At 61.6% G+C, this 18,997-nt stretch overlaps 1 protein-coding gene and 1 long non-coding RNA gene across 10 annotated transcripts in view; one reads left to right on the forward strand and one right to left on the reverse strand.

Moving 5' to 3' along the window:
* NAV1 (neuron navigator 1) overlaps positions 1 to 18,997 on the forward strand; it is a 174,816-nt gene that overhangs the window by 75,835 nt on the left and 79,984 nt on the right. For all 4 annotated transcript variants that reach the window (XM_032466891.1, XM_032466888.1, XM_032466890.1 and 1 more), the window contains exon 4: positions 16,323 to 16,425. In XM_032466891.1, coding sequence (XP_032322782.1) covers positions 16,323 to 16,425 — 103 coding nt within the window. The remainder of the gene's footprint in view (positions 1 to 16,322; positions 16,426 to 18,997) is intronic.
* On the reverse strand, positions 7,438 to 16,374 carry LOC116659378. Of its 6 annotated transcripts, none has more exons than XR_004314740.1 (4): positions 15,990 to 16,374; positions 11,977 to 15,704; positions 10,264 to 11,806; positions 7,438 to 10,006 (listed from the first exon to the last, which is right to left on the reverse strand). It is a non-coding gene; the product is annotated as an uncharacterized LOC116659378 (long non-coding RNA). The 6 variants fall into 6 exon arrangements; XR_004314743.1 differs by having other exon boundaries at positions 11,977 to 12,802; positions 15,562 to 16,374; XR_004314738.1 differs by having other exon boundaries at positions 11,977 to 12,802; positions 15,152 to 16,374.

Raw genomic sequence — 18,997 nt, forward strand, 5'->3', positions numbered from 1 at the left:
AATACTACACGTGTCAGATCAGCTTGGTTGTTTTAACGCCTAAATTCGTTTGCTGTGCGCTCAGCCTTTGTGGTTATTCATGTCGCAGGGCTGCCCACTCTCCATTTATTAAAGAGACAGATGGCAGGGGTGCGGAGCAGAGTGGGAGGGAGTCTGGCTGTGTGCGGGTCCGGGGCTCTGGGTCATGGTGGGCTGAGGGTGGCCTGGCGGGGGTGGCCCCGGACGAGAAGGGGCCCCGGCAGGCTCAGTGGGTGGAGCGGGTGCCTCTCCCCTAGGACGGAGGTGAGGTCACGCACTCGTGGGCTCCCTGTTCTGTGGAAGCAGAGAGTCCTGGCAGGAGTGGGGTGTTTTGAAGAAGACGCTGAGGGAGGCCATGAGAAAGGCTGTTAGACGTGGTCCTGTTTCTCTGAGTAAAGGTGAAATGTGGGCACCTTATAACCAGATCAGAGCTGAAACGTCGCCGCCCTGCCCACGGTTCAAAGGCAGGGAGTCCTTCTGGCCGCTTTCCACCGGGGGGAGAGGCTCGGTGTCACACATTATCACTGACACCCGCCCCGTGGAAAATAATCATTCAGGGGCTTCTGAGAGCCAACATAATTAGTCCAATTAATCTCTAGCAATGAATTATTCTGTCCGATAATCGTCTTCGGAAGCAAAGGATTCATTAGTGTCTCCGGCTGATAGCAGGGAGTCAAATGTCCCTTTATCTCACTCCCCTGCCCCGACTTGATGGAACAGAACCCTCTCACTTTGACAAGTTGTCTCCGTTAACGAGGAGGCTGGGTAGGGGAGCGTCGGAGGCTGGGACCTGGGCTCCTGGATGTGCTGCCGGTCCAGTCCGCCGGCAGACGAATGGCACTGTCGTGGGCTTCAGGGACGCAGCTAATCCCAGCACACCTGCTGACCGAGGGCCGCCTCCTTTTTACCAGAACTTACTTTGCGTAATTTAATTGTCTTGAATGATACTGGGGTCTGGTGGGGGCACCAGGGAGCAGAGCTCTGACTGCTGAGCTGCTTTTTCTGGTCAGAATCCCACCCCAAGTTTGGAGAGAGGTCACAGTGGTGATGGAAGCTTTGCCGGGGCCCCAGAGCACTGGGGGGGGGGGTTTGCTCCCCCAGGGACAGTCTGCTGTCTCCGCCGTGGCCTGACCGAGCCGCAGTACTGGGCCCCTGGTCAGTGCCTCTTAACCTTTCCGGTCTCAGATCTGCCTCCCCAGGAAGATGAGTACCACTCGTGTTCTTCCAGGGGTTCTGGAATCTCTGTGTCCTTGCAAGACCAACTTCAAGTATTACAATCCAAGGATCGTGCCCTCAAGGGACCCAAAATCTAGGAAACAGAGGCGTGGTCCTTAGTGTTAACAGAGCTCTGTGACAGGCCAGCCTCAGCACTACTGACATCTGGGGCCAGATAATGCTTTTGGGGGGCATCCTGTGCATCGTTAGATATTTAGCAGTGTCCCTGGCCTCGATCCACTGGGTGCCAGGAGCCCACGCCCAGCTGTGACCATCAGAAATGTCTCCAGACATTTCCAGAATCACTCGCAGTTGAGAACCTCTGTGATGGAGGTGCAAGGAAGGTGCTCAGCCCCAGTCTGGGTGGGGGCGTCAGGGAAGGCTCCCTGGAAGAAGAGGTGTGGGGACCAAACCAAGAAGACCCCCTTTTGTTTGTTTGGTCAGTTGGCTTTGTTCGGCGTTTTATGGCTAGAGCCCAACCCGGCGTTTGGCATGGAGATGCTCAGCACGTGCTCACAGGCGGGTGAGCATGTGGGTGAGGGTGGGGACGTGTGGAGGACGGGGAGCAGGTGTCCCAGGAGAGGGCCCAGCACTGAGCGAGGCACAGGGTGCAGGCTGCCCAGCCCCTGTTCTGTGGGTGAGGAACAGGACTGTGGCTTCGCAGCTCTGGTCAGGAAGCATCCCCTGCTCTGCAGACCCTTCAAAAGTGAAGTGTGCGGCGGCTGCCTGGAGTGTCTCATAAAACCAGGCACCTTCCTGGCGGACCCGGGAGGGTTTTTTCAGCCTTGGACTATGTCTGAACATAACGCTCTGAAAGTCACCACTGTCGTTTGGAGTCGGGGAAAAGCTGTCACCTGCTTTTCCCTCCTGGCTCTGGTCCAGGGTCCTAACCACGGAATTGAGGTACAGGGTTCGGCCTGAAGCCCCCAGAAAGGAGCTCACCACCCCTCTGGGTCCCAGGTCCCACATGCAGGTTCGTGTCCTGTAGACTGTGTCTCCCCTCCTGCTGGCCCGCCCACTCTCTGCGTGGCCCAGTGGCTCAGTCCTCCCCCTCTGCCGGCTCACCATGTATCCGCCCCCTCACAGATGCGAGGGGAGCCCGCGTTCTGCACCCTGGAGGAGCAGCGTGGATGCAGCACAGCCGCGGTGAGGGTGTCCACAAGGGCCACGCAGGGAGCGCTGTCAGGGAGGCAGGCACCCTGGGAGCCCCAAGGAGCCTCACCTGAGAGCCCACCCAGTGGGGCTCGTCGGGACCCTTGCAGGGAAAGGGTCACTGGGAGCTCTGGCTTCCGGAGTCTGCGGTGGAGAATTTTATTACAGCTTTTTTCAGTGTGTTAAAGAGTCTTGGTCCAGTAAAATTTAGACGTCTTCCTTCTAGGGAGGATCACTGTGATCCCTGGTAAGAAGAATTTGTCATGGCCCAGAAAATGCAGGGAATCTTTAGCATGAGTTCCTGAGCACCACTGAGAGTGTTCATGGTGTCAGGGGAGCCGTTGCCCCCTGAGTTGTGTCTGACTCAGTGGGAGGGGGGTGTCTGGCAGGAAGACAGAGGGTCCTGCCTTTGATGCCCGCAGCGGGGCCAGAGCCTGGTTGAGGCACCCGCAAGAATGGCGCTCACAAGCCCGCGGAGTCGAGCCGGACGCCAGCGGCAGGAGAGACTGGCAGCCTGGCAGCTGCTGGCCCTGAGAGGCAGAGGTGGGACTGAGACAGGAGGTTCGGGAGTTGGGGTGGGGCTTGCGTGAAAGTCTCCCAGAGGAAGTGAGCTGGAAAGATGGGGTGGCTGTGTCTTCCTGCCTACATGTGAACCCACAACTCCCTCGAGGCAGGACCGGTGTGGCAGGTGGGCAACTCCGTGCCCAGAGGATGCACTTGTGCAGTGGGCTTTACTGAGGACCTGCTACACCCTAGGCAGGTGCTAGACGTTCAAGGATGGATAGCATTTGTTCTCTGCCCTGGAGGCAGACACGTAAGGAAGTGTGGACTATATCGGGATATGGAAGCTGTGCAGGAAATGTGTTATGGGCTCCGGCAAGGACCTGAGGACAGGACGAGGCTAGGTAGCCTGCGTCCTTCCAGGACACATTTGCTCACTCCATCAGGTAAACGTTTCCTGGGCTGTGGGGTGGAAGTGCAGTTACGTAAGAAGTGTTGTGTCCGGTGAGGGGGACGAGACCAGCAGGCACGAGTGGTTGCTGCAAAGGTAGTATGTGCTCCTTGTCAAGAGTGGCTCAAACGCCAGATGTTCGGTAGTGTGAAAAAGTGATTGCTAAGGTGGTCAGGGAAGGCTTCCTGGAGGAGGTGTGACTGGGCATTGAAGCATAGGTAGGAGTCACACCAACGGGGATGGCCCTTTAGATGCGAGCAGTAGGAGATGGAGCAGGCAAAGGCGTGGTAGCGTGGATGGCCTGCCCTCTGACTCCCTGGGCTGGGATGGGGGAGGGGTCTGTCTGAAGCCACCTCTGCCACCCCCCAGCCTCCAGCCTGGGCCTGGTGTTCCTGTACTAAATTCCCTCCCCAGTGCGGTCCCCAGTTTAATTTCCCAGTGGGGGAGGGGACACACACAGACATCAATTCAGTCAAGTCTGTTCACCCTGGTCCCCAGGAGCCCTGGCCCGCTGTTCCCATGGCAACTGACAGCCACGGGAGCACAGATTGCTGGGGGAGGCAGCCCCGAATCATCACTGGAATCCCCCAGCTGGGGGTGCATAAGGGAGCTGCTTCCTGTAACGGGGAGTGGAGGCGATGGGCAGGAAACCTCGAGGGCCGAGGGGCCCCCATTGTCCTTTGAAGGAAAAAACAAGGATGTGCTGACTGCAGCCGGACCTGGGCACCGGCAGCAGGTCCCCGTCTCTGCCCCATCCCTCCTTGTGAGCCCAGGACGCGCCCTCTGCATCCTCCTCATTAATGATGGATGACCCCAGGGACTGGGGGCGGGCTTACCAGCTGCTGGAGCCTCCTGCGCCGAGCTGGGCTGGGGTCACCTGCAAGGAGAACGTGGCCCAGGCCACCAGCAGGCCGATCCAGGCTGTGGACCAGTCCTGGGATGGTGGCCTTGAGGGGTGGTCAGCCACATGTCCCTAAGAAGAGATGCCCCACTGAAAGGTATCAGCAGCTGACTGGGAGAGGAGTCTGTTCCAGGCTCTGTCCTGTCAGAGGCTTTCTCACTGGAAACAAGATCAGTCCTGCCGAAGGGGCCTGCGTGTTTCCAGAGGAGGCCGGCCAGGCCCTGAGGGCTCCCTTTCCTGGTCCACCTCCTTCTCCGGAGAACCTCCCCTGGCCCAGCGTTGCCTCGACTCGGGACCCCCCCCCCCAGGCCAGCCTCTCCAGGGCTCAGGCCTCCTGCTCCGGCCTTGTGGGTTCAGGATGCTCCTTTGCACAGGGAGGAAGGTGAACAAAAGCAGAGGACACTGCAGTTGCATGTCCACCCCAGGGCACTTCGCGGCTTAGTCCTCTGGGCCCTCGTGGCCCACGCCCACTCTCTCCCCAGCCCCTGCCTCCAGCCCAGGGACTCCAGCAGACGGGTTGACCTCCCCCAGCAGCCCTGTCTGAGCCCTGCGTGTGGGTCCTGGTCCAGGCTGGACCTTACTCTGCACACAAGGCCGTCTTTCCCTCACGCCCATCTCTGCCCTTCTAGGAGGCTCCAGCAGAAGGGAGGCCTGCTGGGTTTCTCCGAGAACCCTGACACCGTGGGGGCCGTGGGAGTGGGGCGGAGGCTGGGGCTTCACGCTGGGAGGACATGTTGTCCTTGAGCTTGCAGCTCTGCGGACCTGGAACCCTCCCGGGGAGACTTCTCCCTGGAAATTTGGTTCCATCCGGTGACCTTCATCTGTAGCCCGGGGCTCTGGCGGCTTGGGCGAAAGCTGAGAGAAGTCCTGGTGTCTCTGCTGCCTCCTCCAGACCCTCCCTGGCCTCGCTCTGAAGTGGGGCCAAGGCTCTGCAGAGCGACTCCAGCCTCGGCCCCGCCTCGTGGGGACCCTCGGCTCCTCCAGTGCAAGGCAGCAGGTGGGGGCGGGACAGGGGCAGGAGGAGGTGGGTGGGACCACGGAGAGGGAGGGCGGCCAGGGTGCTGGGGCTCTGCTTGGAACGAGCTGGTTCCCAGGCTCTGTGTTGGAAGAAGGGAGCTCTGCGTGCACCGATTCCGCCCTGGTCCGGAGCACGGCCTTGGTCTTGGCAAGCGGGCCGCACAACTGGCCTGCCAGGAGCTCTAGGAAGGTTCGTCTGAGGCCAGAGGGTTCGCAGGTTCCAGAACTGGGGCAGAGCCCAGTGGGAAAACGGGCACCCTCGAGGAGGCGGCAGGCGGAGCCTCGCCTGCCAGCCAGGCCAGGGCTGGCCGCGGCCCCGCGTCCTGGAGGTGGGGAACGCTGGCCTGGCCCGCTGCCCACGCCGCCTGTCTCCTGGCAACCCTGCACCCTCCTGGCAACCCTGCACCGCATTCATTCCACCGAGCAGGATGGGCCACTCCTGTGACCTGTGAGGTGGAAGGCTCCGGCATGTCTGTTGGGAAGGGCCTCCCGGCGCCCAGCACTGTCCTTGTTGTCGTTTATAGTTTATTGTGGAAAAAGTGTGGCCTTCAGAGTCACACTTGGATTCAGAGTCCCAGTAACCACTTGCACCGGCTGTGTGACCCTGGGAGGTTAACAGGCCCCTCTGAGCCTGGCATCTGGGAAGCGGGGTAGCTGCCTACTCGCCCAGGGCTGAGGTGTTCAAGGACCACGTGCGTCAGGGTTCAGCGCCACGCTCAGCACGCACACCGAGGATGTCCCGTTCCTTTCCTTCCCCTCCCTTCCTTCCTGCCCGGGGGACACTTTCTGCCCCCCAGTAGCTCCAGCAAGTCTGTCAACGGCAGGAGTCCTCCCCTTCGTGGGAAGTCTTCTTTAAGACGGACCTCTCCTCCTTGCTTCGGTGGTGCACAGCCCTGGGGGAGCGCCTCAGCCTTTGTCTAAGCCTAGTCCTTCTGGTGGTAGTGGGACCATCCTGGAGGTGCTGGCGGCAGATGGGCTGAGCCTGAGGGTCCTGGGGGTGGGCAGCGAGGTTCGAGGGGGTCTGTGAGTACAGAGCTTTTCAGAAATGGGAGTCCTCTGGGGAGGAGGCAGGCGGGTGAGGCGGCTGTCAGCTTCCACACAGGAGCAGATGCTCTGCATGCGGGGCCGGGCGGGCGAGAGGGAGGTGTGAGCGGCCTCTGCAGGAGAGGGCCCCCTGCCCCGGGCAGCCCTGCATGGCCCCAACCCTGCCCCCAGCTTTCTCCCTATTCCCCACCCCCCAGGGCCCTCCCTAAGGCCTGGCCGCCTCCTGCACCCCCTAGCGTGGCTCTGACACCCGCAGGCGCTGTCATCTTGACCAGGTCACAGCCACGCCTCTCTCGTGGCTCAGCAGGCTTAGGCTGCACCCTTCCCGCGCCTGGGCCAGGCTCTGCTGTGGGTCAGGCTCACGCCTGCCCTTCCCCTGGTTTCAGGCCAGTGGCCACCTCTTCCAGATCCCCTCCCTACGCCCCTAGCCCCCAACAGGAGCTCCAGCCACGGCTGTGCCCCCTAGGCTGGCCCCCTGTGCCGATGGTCAGGGTGGACATCAGCAGCTTCTCGGGGGGCAGCTGGGGCTTTGGAGGCAGCAGTAGCCCGTCCATCTGGCTTGTCCACTTGCTGAGCTACAGCCACTCCCAGAGAGCCAGGTGGGCAGTCTGCAGAGGACCTGTAGTGGTCAAGGTTGGAGAGCTCTGAGGGCTCTGCAGCCGGGAGCGCTGATGCCTGGAATTCCTGTGCTTTCTAATCAGGCCCCCAGCAAGACTGACACCTTCTGTCACTTGGCCTCTGGTAGGTCCTGGAAAGGCAGTGATGCCGGGGGCTCAGGGGCGGCATGGGGAGTGAGAGTGGGCAGTGCCGGCGGGACCCACCCTCACCTTGACGGCCACCGACGCGCATGCTGTGCCCCAGCAGTTTTCTGTCCAACCCACTCTGGGCCCTGGGAGCCTTAAGATGGGCGCCATCTGCAAAGCAGATTTGCTGAATTCAAAGTGCACCAAAGGCAACACATTATGGGAAGAGCCGCGGCGCCAGTGTAGACCCAGCCAGTGGGCTGGGCAGAGCGGCCCGGGGTACTTCTGGGCGACAGAGACGCACCCTGTCTGCGGCCGTGGTCACAAGCCAAGGCGATGGTGCGGCCACTGAGCCGCTGAAGTGTAGCTGGTGCAGCTGAGAGGCTGAACCTTCGTTTTAATTTAATTGTAAGTAGTTTTAATATAAAAGGATGCTCGACATTGCAAGTCATTAGGGAAATGCAGATTAGAGCTACAGTGAGATTCTGCTTCACAGCCACTAGGATGGCGATCATCAAAAAAAAAAAACAGTAACAGGTGTTGGAGAGGACATGGAGAAGGTGGAACCCTGGCACACGGCTAGGGTGGGGCGAGATGCAGGGGCCTGTTTGGAGAACAGCCTGGAGCTTCCTCAAATGTCAGAGTTACTGTGAGACCCCGGGGGCACTCTCGGCCTACATCCAAGAGAAATGGAAACATCCGTCCAGGTGGAAGTTTGGATGTGGATGTTCATAGCAGTTTTATACATAAAACGGGCAAGACATGGGGACGACCCAAATGCCCATCAGATGATGACGGGGTAAGTGAAATACGGTGGCTCCGCACAGTGGAAGCTTACTGCACCGTGTAACAGGCATGCCACTCTGACGCGCGGTGCGTGAGGGAGCCTCGGCAGGGAAGGGGCCCGTCACAGAAGTCGGCATGTTTACTGTTCCGTTCATCTGAGGTGTCCAGAATGGGCAACGCTGCAGAGACAGGAAGCAGACAGGGGGTGGCCAGGGGCTGGGCGAGGGGACAATGGGAGTGATGGCTGATGGGTCTGGGGTCTCTCTGAGGGGTGATAAAAATGTTCTGGAATTAGGCAGTGGCAATGGTTGCACAACTTCGCAAATGCGCCAAAAGCCACTGAGTGGAACACTTGGAAGGGGGCTGCGAAGCCTTGTGGACTGGAGCTCCGCGAGCACCCTGCACGCGCTCGTCTGTGTGCACCGAGGCTGCAGCGACGTCAGAGGACGGTGTCTCTGCAGTCAGGCTGGTTCTGGTCCTGGCTTTGCTTGCGTAACCCCTCCAGGCCTCCTTTCCTCACTCTACAATGGGGATGATAACTGGACCACCTCAGAGGGTCGTCATGGCAACTGACCCAGCCACAAACCGAAAGCCCCGAGAAGCGTGCCTGGCGCCGGAGGAGCTGGCCGAGTTAGCCGTACTAGTATTACTAGCTTCACAACCAGAAGTCCCCCAGGGCCCCTTGCAATTGTCGCCCACACCTGGGCCCAGGCCCAGCTCCTCCCCACCCCCCTTTGCCAGCAGATGGTCCTGGGTTGGAGGGGGGGCTGTGAGAACTGTTGCCATAACGACCACTGGGCTCCCAGCAGCTGCGACTTCATTGGAGCCGAGTGTCACATGCAGGTTCCGGGCAGCATCACTGGAGGGCATTGCCAGGAGACCGTGAGGTGAGGTTTACCGGGCAGGATAGCAGGGCTGTCAGGGAACCAGGGCCACGTCCCCCAGCCCCACAGCCCCCAGCCCTAGCCGAGGCAGGCAGGCAGGCCATGACCTGCAGGAGGCCAGCCCTCTGCACCCAGGCAGGAGTTCGGGTCTCTAAATGAGGGTAGACAGACTGTGTTGAGAATCCGCTCTCCGACCCTAAAAGCTCACATTCAGAGGGAAAGGGGGCAGAATTCAGGGTGAGCAAACCGGCACCCCTCCAAACAGAGCTGAAGGCAGGCGCCCTCTCCAGGGCCCACAGCCCTGGACACCGGCCGCCCTCGACCAGAGAGTCTCCCTGAGGCACGGTGTCAGGTGTTAGGCAGTGGCCCCTGGAGCTTATGTGCTCGCCCTTCGAGCTCTGCCAAAGCACAGGCTGCACTGGGCCGCTCCTCACTGCAGAGAGAGGCAGCCACTCGCCCCGGCAAGGGCCAGGCTGGTGACCCTACTTCCTCCTCCTAAGCAGGTGTTGTGCCCTGGAACAGCGCGGAGCAGCAGAAGTGACGGGGCGGGACTGAAGCCTGGTCCACTGTCCATGGGCAGCAAGCACTGTGTCTGCAGCTGCTGGAGCAGGAAGGCCAGCGGGTCTCTGGGAACTTTGGCCCTGCCTCTGGGCTTGTCGAGGGGAGCCCGCAGGTGCTGGGGCCACCCCCACACTGTCAGCGCCGGAAGCCAGGCTCTGCCCCCTCTCTCCAGAACCGGCAGGCTCCCAGGATGGGTGCGGCAAACCCTTGGCTGTTCCTGAGGAGGATGGGGGTTGGGGAGGATGTCGGCCCCAGGAGTGCGGAGCCGGGAGAAGGGATGTGCTAAGCAGGACGGCAGAGGCTGGGACCCACTGGGCGCCGCGCTCTGCAGCACTGCAGCAGCGGCTCCGTGGCGCCTGAGGGCCTGCAGTGCCCCCTGGTGGCCAGTCTCAGCAGCGAGCCCCCGGCGGGGCGTCCCCTGGGGAGCTGGAGGGGTGAAGCCTGGAGAAGGGGAAGTGGACTTTCCCAGGGAAGGGACAGTGCGTTTGTGCCAAGGGAGTAACGGCCCAGGACACCCCGCCCTGCAGCCTCGCGTCAGGAACTCAAGGCCCCGGTTCCGATGCACAGCCTGTGCCAGTGGCGGGCAGTGAGAGGGCCCGACTTCTCCAACGTGACCATCGGCAGCACGTCACCCACGCTGGGGGCTCGTGGTGGTGCAGATTCCCGGCCCGTCTCCAACCTGCTGCGTCATAATCTCTGGGGCGACACCCGGGCACCTGCGTCTTCACACACTCTGGGGAGGAAAGATGCCTGTACAGGCTTCAGCCAACCACAGCGCTATACGACCCTGGGGTGCCGCCAGAGTGGATTAGGGGCCTTGGGTATCCCGTGGCCCAGCTCCCTTATTTTATCGACAGGGAAGCTGAAGCCCAGAGAGGGGAAGTAATTTACCCAAAGCCCCACAGCTAACTGGCCTGTGCCCTCAGGAAGGCCAAGCGAGAACCCGCACCACCACCCGCGGCCCCCCTTCTCTCCTCCCCTGCCTCGCACCTCCTCTTGGACCAGTGCCCAGTGGAGACACGTTACTGAGGGTCTCGGAGCCAAATCCTCTCACTCAGTCAAAATCAAAGCTGTTGGTGATCTGGAGAGACCCTTGCCGCCGGTTTCAGGCCGGAGTGCCCCTTTGCGCCCCTCTCTCTGGCCTCAGACTTGCTTCCCCTCCTGGTTTCCTTTTCCAGCCTCACATGTCCATGTGGCCAGTGCCTTGTTTCTGTCGTCCTGGCTCTTTCTGGGTGTTCTCCCCACGCAGGAGGCAGTGGAGGGCCGCTGACCGCTGAGCTGCAGTGGGTCGCTGGCTAGTTGAGAAGGTCTGGGCTTCTCAGGGGCAAGCATGGGGACCCAGGAGCCCACTGGGGAACAGGAGCACTTGACAGCGGGGATCATGGCACCTGTCACCCTGCAGGGCTCTGTGACAGCCGCCTCCCACAATATTGTGACTTAGTGGGCGGCGAACGAAATGATAGAACTAGTAACAGAGAAAACCACCCCTGCCTACGTGCTTGTGGAAGTGGGGGTGCTTGCCTGGAGGCCCACCCGGCTCTTCCTGCGGCCTCTGGGGTCAGCAGGTGGTGAGAGAAGGGGTGGAGGAAGGGGCTGGGGCTGCAGGAGGGGTCACTGGGCTGTGCTCGAGGGCAGGGGAGGCTTGTGAGCTGGGTCCTCTGTCCATTTCAGCCCGAGCCGCGCCTCGTGCAGGACCGAGCTTTCTGAGGCCCAGGCTGCTAGGAGCCCACCTACGGCAGGGTCACTGGCTGCAGGAGGCTGCACACCCCTCGCAGGGGGCCTCCGAGCCATGAGCGGATGCCTGGCGTGTGGGGGCACCCAAGGGCACCGAGGCGGGTGCAGAGCGCCCTCCCTGGCTGGGCCCAGAGCGGAGGAGAGGGGCGCTGTGCCAAGTACTGTTGGGGCACGGTGGCCCGCTGGCGGGGGCTGGAGGCCACTTCGTTAGAGAGATGTCCGTGTTTGCGATGGAATGGTGTGTGCCCTGCGTGCACTGGGACCCCAAACTGGCAAATTTCAGAATTTAGAGAAGACTGAGACACCACCTTGGGACCTAGTGGGGTCAGGAAAGGCTTTTTTTCCTTTTGGGAGTCGCTGAGAGAGAGTGTGTGCGTGTGTGTGTGCGCGCGCGCGTGGTGCTTAACCCCTCCTTCCTCAGCGGACGTGTTCCGTTCACCTCAGACAGCTGGTTTACACATGGTCACCTCTTCCGGTGACCCCTCAGTGCCTCACGACCCCGGCGCACAGCGTGGAGGGGCCTGGCTGAGGGCTGTGGTGCAGAGAGGTGCCCAGCTGGCGGCGCTGGCCAAGGCCTCCCCTCCGGGGCCTGAGCGACGAGCTGTTTCTCCCGTGGAGGCGGCTGCTTCCTTTAAGCTCCGAGACGCTGTGACTCGAAAATGTCCCACCTCTTGAGCCGCTTCTGCTCCTTCTGCAGGTTCCCAGCTGGCCCAGCCCCTCCCGACAGAAGCCAGCCTGCGAGCCAGACACAGACGCCGTCCTCCGTGGCCCCTGCCCTGGGCTGCACTGGATGTGGGTTCTGGAACGTTGGTGGAAGTAATTAAGATTTCAGCAGGCAGTGACTGCGGTTTACTTAATCATCAGCCAGTAATTAAAACTGTACGGAACTTGGGGCCATCTGACTGCTGGGTGACAGGTCCCCGCGTACCTCCTCCCTGTGCCCGTGATCCTGTTGGGTGGGGTCCTTACCTTTCAGTGCAGGTTTCAGACTGAAGGCCCAAAAAGGGGTCTGAGGCCCAGCACTTCCCACGGCTGAGACCAGGGTCGGTCGCAGGGACAGGGGCTGAAGACGTCACATCACTGCGGGGCAGGGGGAGTCAGGCCAGTGACCCCTCCACGTGGGAGGGCCCCCCCACCAGAACGAGGTCCCAGCAGACGTGGAGCCCACCTGAGGCAGGGTCACCTCAGATGGAAGAGCGGGGCAGCTGGCTCTGGTCCCATCCTTCCGAGGGCGCCCGCTGCCCACCCACCCGCTCTGCGCCTTCTGAGAAAGGAGAGCTGCCTGGTGCTGGAGCACTGACCGCGTGCCTAGCACGGTGACTCGGCTCTTTGATCCACATGGCAACGCCCGTTATCTCCCCCTTCAACAGAGGGGAAGCCGCGCAAACCGAGATGCCGCGTGCCAGGCCTGCCGAGCAGGGAGGGCCGCGCCAGCACCTGCACGTGGGCCTTCCCGCCCCGGGCGCTGTGTCCTCGCCGCTGCGCCGCCCGTCCCCACGGCCCCAGGTCTCTGTCTCTTGGTCAGCAAGTTCTCGGTCTTGCCCTCTGGGGAGGCCTGTCCCCCCAGCTCTGACTTCAGAGCAGAAAGGACCCTGCTCACCAGCGCCCGCCCAGTGCACTGCCCTCTCCAGCTTAGCTCACCCCGAGCGTCCTCAGTCTTCTCCCGCACCTGCAGCGGGAGACACGTCCCCTAACCCTCTCCGTGCACACAGATGGCGCGAGTGTGATTCTCATGTGAGGCTTCCACGGACTGGACTGGCTGGGCCCCGGGTAGGTGTGTGTCCTAGGCACTGAGCTGTAGTGGAAAGAACAGAGCTTAGGGGTCATGCAGACATGGGAGGCGCCTCTTCTCGTGCCCGCGTTGTGTGTGTGTGTGTGTGTGTGCACACGCGTGCGCGCGCACACGTGGTGTCAGGTCTCCCCGACAGCCATCCGTAGCCAGCAGGCTCATGGTGGAGGCAGCATGCTCTGGGGCCTCCTGCAAGAAGCACCGCCCCTCCTGCAATGCCGCAGTGCGTGCGGGGAGGATGCTGTTTGTGGCGACTTGCGTTACCTCGGTGACAGCTGGGTTAGGGGAGACTTTTGCCTGGGGAGCACACACATCCTCCCCGGCTGCTCCATTTGCAGGGCAAGGCTTGGAGACACAGCCAGGACAAACTCGTGTTCCACCCGATCCGTCTCCCCTGAAGGCCTCCTTGTCAGCCCCGCTGGCCTCCCTCCAGCCCTGCTTCTCTCTCACACACACGTGCACGCACACACACATGCACACGCATCCCTCTTGCACCTGGACGAGACCCTGTTCTGCAGGAGCTGAGAAGCAGGGACACCAGGCCCCCAGCCATGGGGAGAGGAGTGAGGGCCCGGGCTGCAGCTGAGTCAGCCCCCCACCGTGGGATGGAGGGCGGTGCTGCTGGCCTCAGAGGTGGGGGGGTGAGTTCTTTTGCAAATGCAACTTATTCATGTTTTAAGCTGAACAACTAAGGACTGGCTTCTGGGATCAGGGGTGTGAGTGCCAAGTTGTCCCCCTTCCCCTGCACGGGGTCTGGGGCCCTGGAGCCTGGGAGGCCTTTCCTCGCGTGCCTGTCAGCCCTCTCCTCCTGGGGCTCGCGGCACCCCCAGGGGCGGGCCTGTCACCCGAGGATCTGGACACAGCCAGGCTTCTCAGGAGCCCTCACCACCGTCCTCATCTGAGCCAAGCCTTCCAGGAGCGGGGACATGCCCAAGATGGCCACCAGGGGGCACTGCCGGGGCACAGCAGGAGCTGTGGGGTGGCTTCTGCAGGACAGTCCAGACCTGGGGCAGAGAACAGAGCCAGCCCCCGGCTCTGTCCCCGCTCTGTCCCCGCTCTGTCTCCACTGTCCCAGCCTCCTCCCCAGCATGCCCACTGCATCTGGGGGCAGCAGCCTGGTGCCACATGTCTTTCATTAACAAGTCTCTGGACCTCCAGTCGGTTGCCCCCTGGCCCTGGACCTCAGCCTCCTGTCCTCCTGTCCTTCCAGTGACCCTGCTGGACCGTCACTAACAAGGATTCTTGTGGCCCTGATTTGGGGCAAGTCTGAAGACTTTGGGGTGGTCCTGCCCCGCTCTGCTGGGGCGAGGGTGGAGGTCTCCGAGGGTCAGGTTGTAGGGAAAGGGCACCGTGACTGGTGCCGTGAGAAGAAGGAGGGTCTTTTCCTGTCACTACTAGAGCGTTAAGATCCGGGTCCCAAATCCCCCAGGTCCCAGGGCCTGGAGCATCAGAAACAGAGAGGCCCACCCTGGGCTGGCCACCATGTGGGATCGATATCTTCCGAATGGGACACGCCTGCGTCCACTCTTCCTTAGTGCACTTTTTATTGTGGTCACACAGCAGAGAGCGTCCTGAACGCTCCCTGAGCGCCTGCTGTGGCCCTCACTGAGCACGCCGCCGGGCAGAGATGCCCTGAGAGATCAGAAGGCATGCGCGCTTCCTCCTGGGATCGGCTCTGCTCTGCGCTGCAGGCAGGCGTGTGACCCTGGGTGGCGCACTTCACCCTCCGAGTCTGTGAAATGGGGCAGCAGCACAGAGTGCTGTGAGGGTCCAGCGGGGGGGGGGGGGGGCACACGCAGACTCTGAGTCACTCCCGGTCCCTTCCCCCTCGGGGCTGCCTACCCCTGGAGTCATGCCTGCCTTTTCCCTTATCTCTGCCAAACCTGAGGAAAGCATTGCCCTGGCCCAGAAACCCACATCTTGGAACCGTGTGCTTGGGCCCCTGTGGGCATTCTAGAGCCCAGCATTAAAAATACATTACACTTCATGACCCTGTCTGTTTTCCATGCCAGGCCATCATTGCCACCACCGAGCAGCTCACGAGGTGACCCCTGCCAGGATAAACAGACCTTGGCAGCCGCGGGGTGACACACAGAGGCCTGCCCTCGTCCCTGCCAGCCTCCGGCCAGGCCCCCACCCCGCCCCCACGTGCACAGCCTCTTCCAGGCCCCCCGGAGCGGGAGTGGAAGGGCTGGGCTGGGCTGGGTGTGGAGCTGGTTCTCAGAAAAGGTGCCTCCGAGGCTCTGGAAGGGCCATGCCACCTGGCTACCCACCGCCCTCCCCAGCCTCCTGCACTGACAAGACAGAGCAGCTGCCTGCCAGCTGCCCTGAGCTCAGTCTTGGGGAAAAAAATACCTCGTGAGGGACCCACAAACGACCCCTTAGGCAGCTGGAAGAGTCTCGCGCTCCTGCCGAGCCTGGGCGGGGAGGCCCATGGGCTTTGGGAGGACTACAGGGGTCTGAATGGAGCAGGTGGGGTGGGTAGCCTGGAGGGTCTGAGCTCCTGGGCCTTCTCCGTTGCTTTGCCGCCATGCCTCTGTGGGTCCCTGACTTTCCAGTACGTTGTCTGTCAGGGAGACACTGGGGGACTTGCTTCCATTCAGTGATTGAGTCCCAAGGTCAAGGATGAGCCGTAGGGCAGGGATGACTGTGGTATCTGCTCAAATCGTGTTTTATAAAGATTCCCTTAATGGACTGATGGAGGGAAGGAGGAGGTTCTTGAGTCCCTTCCTGCTCGGGTACCTCCGTTTTCTGGGTGCGCTCACCCTGGACAGGAGAGGGGGTAGATCTCCATCTTCTGGCATTGACTCTCACCTGCGCGGGCTCATCCCCTCCCTGGAAACCAAGACCAGGAGCGTAGGCTTCTAGGGTGGGGGCCGGGCCCACCTGTCCTCACCCAGGGTCGCACCTGTGGCACAAGGTCTCCTTGCTCAGCCCTTGCTCCAGAGGGTGGCTGCTCACTGCCCCCTCCCCACCAGCATCTCTCCGCTGGATGCCCCCAGCAACTGCCAAAGCTCCCAGTCAGTGCCCGGGGCCCGGGGAGGGTGGAGACTGACGCTGGCTCGTGCTGGCTCCCAGAGCCCACCCTTCCCGCCTCTCCCGGAGTCTGGCGTCACACTGCTAGCCTGACAGCAGCTGTGCAGGGTATTTGCACCCCAAAACTGGCAAACACGACAAACTTGGGCCTCCGCACCTCCAAGAGCCAGTGGTTAAACGTTTACCAGCACGACACTGGCGGCGTTTCGGGCAGACATGCCGGCTGGCCCCAGCCCCGGGAGCCTGGCCGGGCCCCTGCTGGGAGGAGCACAGCCCCTGCAGCAAAGCCAAGCACAGGTGGTCTCGTGGGGCCACGGGGGTGCACGGACACCGAAGGCCCCTTCCAGGGCTGGGACGTCAAGGGGCTCAGGATGGCCTGAGAGGCACACAGCACGTCCCAGGGACTGGCCACCTGGGGTAGGGTCACCTTCCACGTCCCCGATCACCAGGGGGCAAATCCTCGTCATTCACCCAGCTCTTCTCCCTCCAGACCCCGAGTCACAGAGAAAGAGGACGGTGCAGAATGTGCTGGATCTCCGGCAAAACCTGGAAGAGACCATGTGCAGCCTGCGAGGGTCCCAGGTGACTCACAGGTAAGAGCCCTTCCCTGACCACGGAGGGCAGGGCCCTGTGACCTTGGCCCAGGCCTACATCTCAGCCCCTGGGGTCAGAGCTGCGGGAGCCAGGGCTCGGCCACGTCCACGGGAGAAGCGTGGCCTTGCCTGGTGTCTGCTTCTGCTCGAGAGTTACATTTCATTTAATTCAGTTGGAAAATCACTAGGCAGAAGCGGGGGAGGAGGGGCGGGGAGCAGACACCAGCACAGGGCTCAGTGTGCGATCCCCCGTGTCCACTTCCCTCCTGTGGTGCCAGTCTCCACGTGTTCACACGGTGTCATTAATTCCCTTTGTCCTCCGGTTCTGAGCTCCCAGCGTTCTGGACTCCAGGGTCGGGCCCTTCCTGACACCCGGGGTCCTTCCTCCTCCTCCCACCCGGGGCCAGCACAGCGGGGGCCCCTCCACCTGCCCCTGGCGAGACCTTGCAGCCGAGGGCCGCATGGGGCACTTGCCTCTCCTGCACCGGAGTCCTGGCCGCGGGCGCTGCCGTGACTCAGACTTTCCCCTCTGGCTCCTCGGGCTGCCCAGATGAGCTCATGCCTCAGCTCCAAGGGGGACAGAGGGCTGGGCTCCACCCTGGGGGTAGCAAGGGAGGGAGCCAACAGCCAGGATTGAGACATCGGGGTGGGGGGGACGTGGAGCAGGAGGGTTGAGAGAGGGATGGGCAGCCTCTCCAGCTGGACTGGAAGCGGGTTCCTCCCCGTCTCCTAGGGTTGGAAAATGAGAGCAAAGCTGGGACACGGAGGGACGGAAAGAGGGCTTTCCTTAGCCCAAGTGCGTGGCCATGTGAAATCCAGACTAAAGTTGCATGCCTCCAGTGACAGAGAACTCATCACCCCTCAGCTGTCCCCATCCTCGTGGGGCTGCCACTGCTGTGAAACGGAGCAGAAACTGGCTTCAGTAGCACCCACCCACTGGCCGCGGTCCTCCTACAAAGACCCTCTTCTCCCCCTGTCCACCACTCCTCTCCCAGCCCCCGTCCCACCCTCCATCTGGGACACTCTGCGCTTTGCTCCCAGACATCTAAAATATTTCAAACGATTAAGCAAAGCCTCTTCTTTCTGAGGTCACCTCTGCTCAGGCCAGCAGGACCACGACTCTGAGAGGGATGTGATCGGAGAGGTCTGGAGAAAAGTGGACGGTGGTGCTCCAGGAGGCCCTGGGGCTCAGGTCCCTTTACATCTGTCTCCAGCCTCCATCCCTCACAGCCCCAAGCAGGAGCCCCAGTGGGGTGGGGTCTGGCTCGGCTCACCATTTTAGGGACCCCATGGATGACATCTTGAACGTCCTTCCCCAAGGCAGGGAAGTTGCTGCAGCGGGCTCAGCGCCAAATCACCAGCCAGCCCCAGGCCAGAGAGGACGGCAAGTGCTTTGTCCCTGAGGGGGTCACACCCCAAATGACTCACCCACTGGGGAAGGGCAGAAGCGGGGCTCCCGCCTCCTGTTCCCCTGACTCTGAGCCCCCGGCCCCCCAGTTAAGACAGCTTGACCCCAGGCAGGCTCTGCTGCTTTCTGTGGAGTTGGAGCCGGAGGAGGGAAGCCAGAAACCTTTTGCACAAAGTCGTCTGGTTTGGGGGGAAGGCCTTGGGCCTCTGGCTTCTGTCTCCCTTTATGGGAAAGAAACCGAGAGCCCTGAGCTGGTTTCTCTGTTTACTGTGGACCCAGAGCCACTTCCTCTCTTAGCCTTTGGTTTATATTATCCTGGTCCACACTTCGATAGCCCAAACAATGATTCCCTGAACTTTTATGGCCCTTTTACTTATTGAAGTGCTTTCCATCCATCAGCCCTGGCCTCAGCCCTGGAGTGGACAGGGTACATACACATCCCCTGGGTTTGAGAAGGAGCAGCGAGAGGCTGGGAGAAGGGGTCACGCTGCAGAGTCACACAGGCCGATCAGGGTGGTGTCTGCGTCCAGCGAGCTGAGAGCCCGGCCGGCTGTGCACAGGCGCAGTGCAGGGCACCCGCCCTGAGGACGGACGCAGGCTGTCCCTGAGGGGGTTACGGACCAGTGAGTGCCTCCAGCAAGGTCATTTTCACCCTGGAACTTGGAGACTAACTGTAGATTCAGTTCCTTTTCCGAAACCTTCCCTCCTGGCCCACTTCCTCTGTTTCTCCTGGCTCATTTCCCCAGCACGGAGAGTGTCTGGGTCAGGGGCTGGGGCTGGAGGGGAAATGAAACTCTGCCCTCCCCCCTGCGCCAGGCTCACCATGCCCTCCAGCCCAAAAACCCCTCCCCAGAGAGAAGCAAGACCACAGGGCTGGATCCAGGACTAGAAATCAAGGACGAACTTTGAGCTAGAATCTTCCGCCACCCGCCGAGAGATGTTTGGAGATGTGTTTGGGGACAAGAAGGAACAGTGAGGCGGAGGAGGAAGAGGCACCTGTGGTGCGATGAGTCCAACAGGCTGCCCGCCAGGGACGGGGCCCGCCAGGGACAGGGACAGGGTCTGGACACTCGTCCCCACAGTCTACGTGCATTTTCTTACAGGAACTGCTCCCCTGGACTCTCCGTTGTCCTGTCCCCCAGTCGTCACCGTTCTCCTCCTTCT

This window comes from Camelus ferus, chromosome 23, assembly GCF_009834535.1.
Source record: "Camelus ferus isolate YT-003-E chromosome 23, BCGSAC_Cfer_1.0, whole genome shotgun sequence".
NCBI lineage: Eukaryota > Metazoa > Chordata > Mammalia > Artiodactyla > Camelidae > Camelus > Camelus ferus.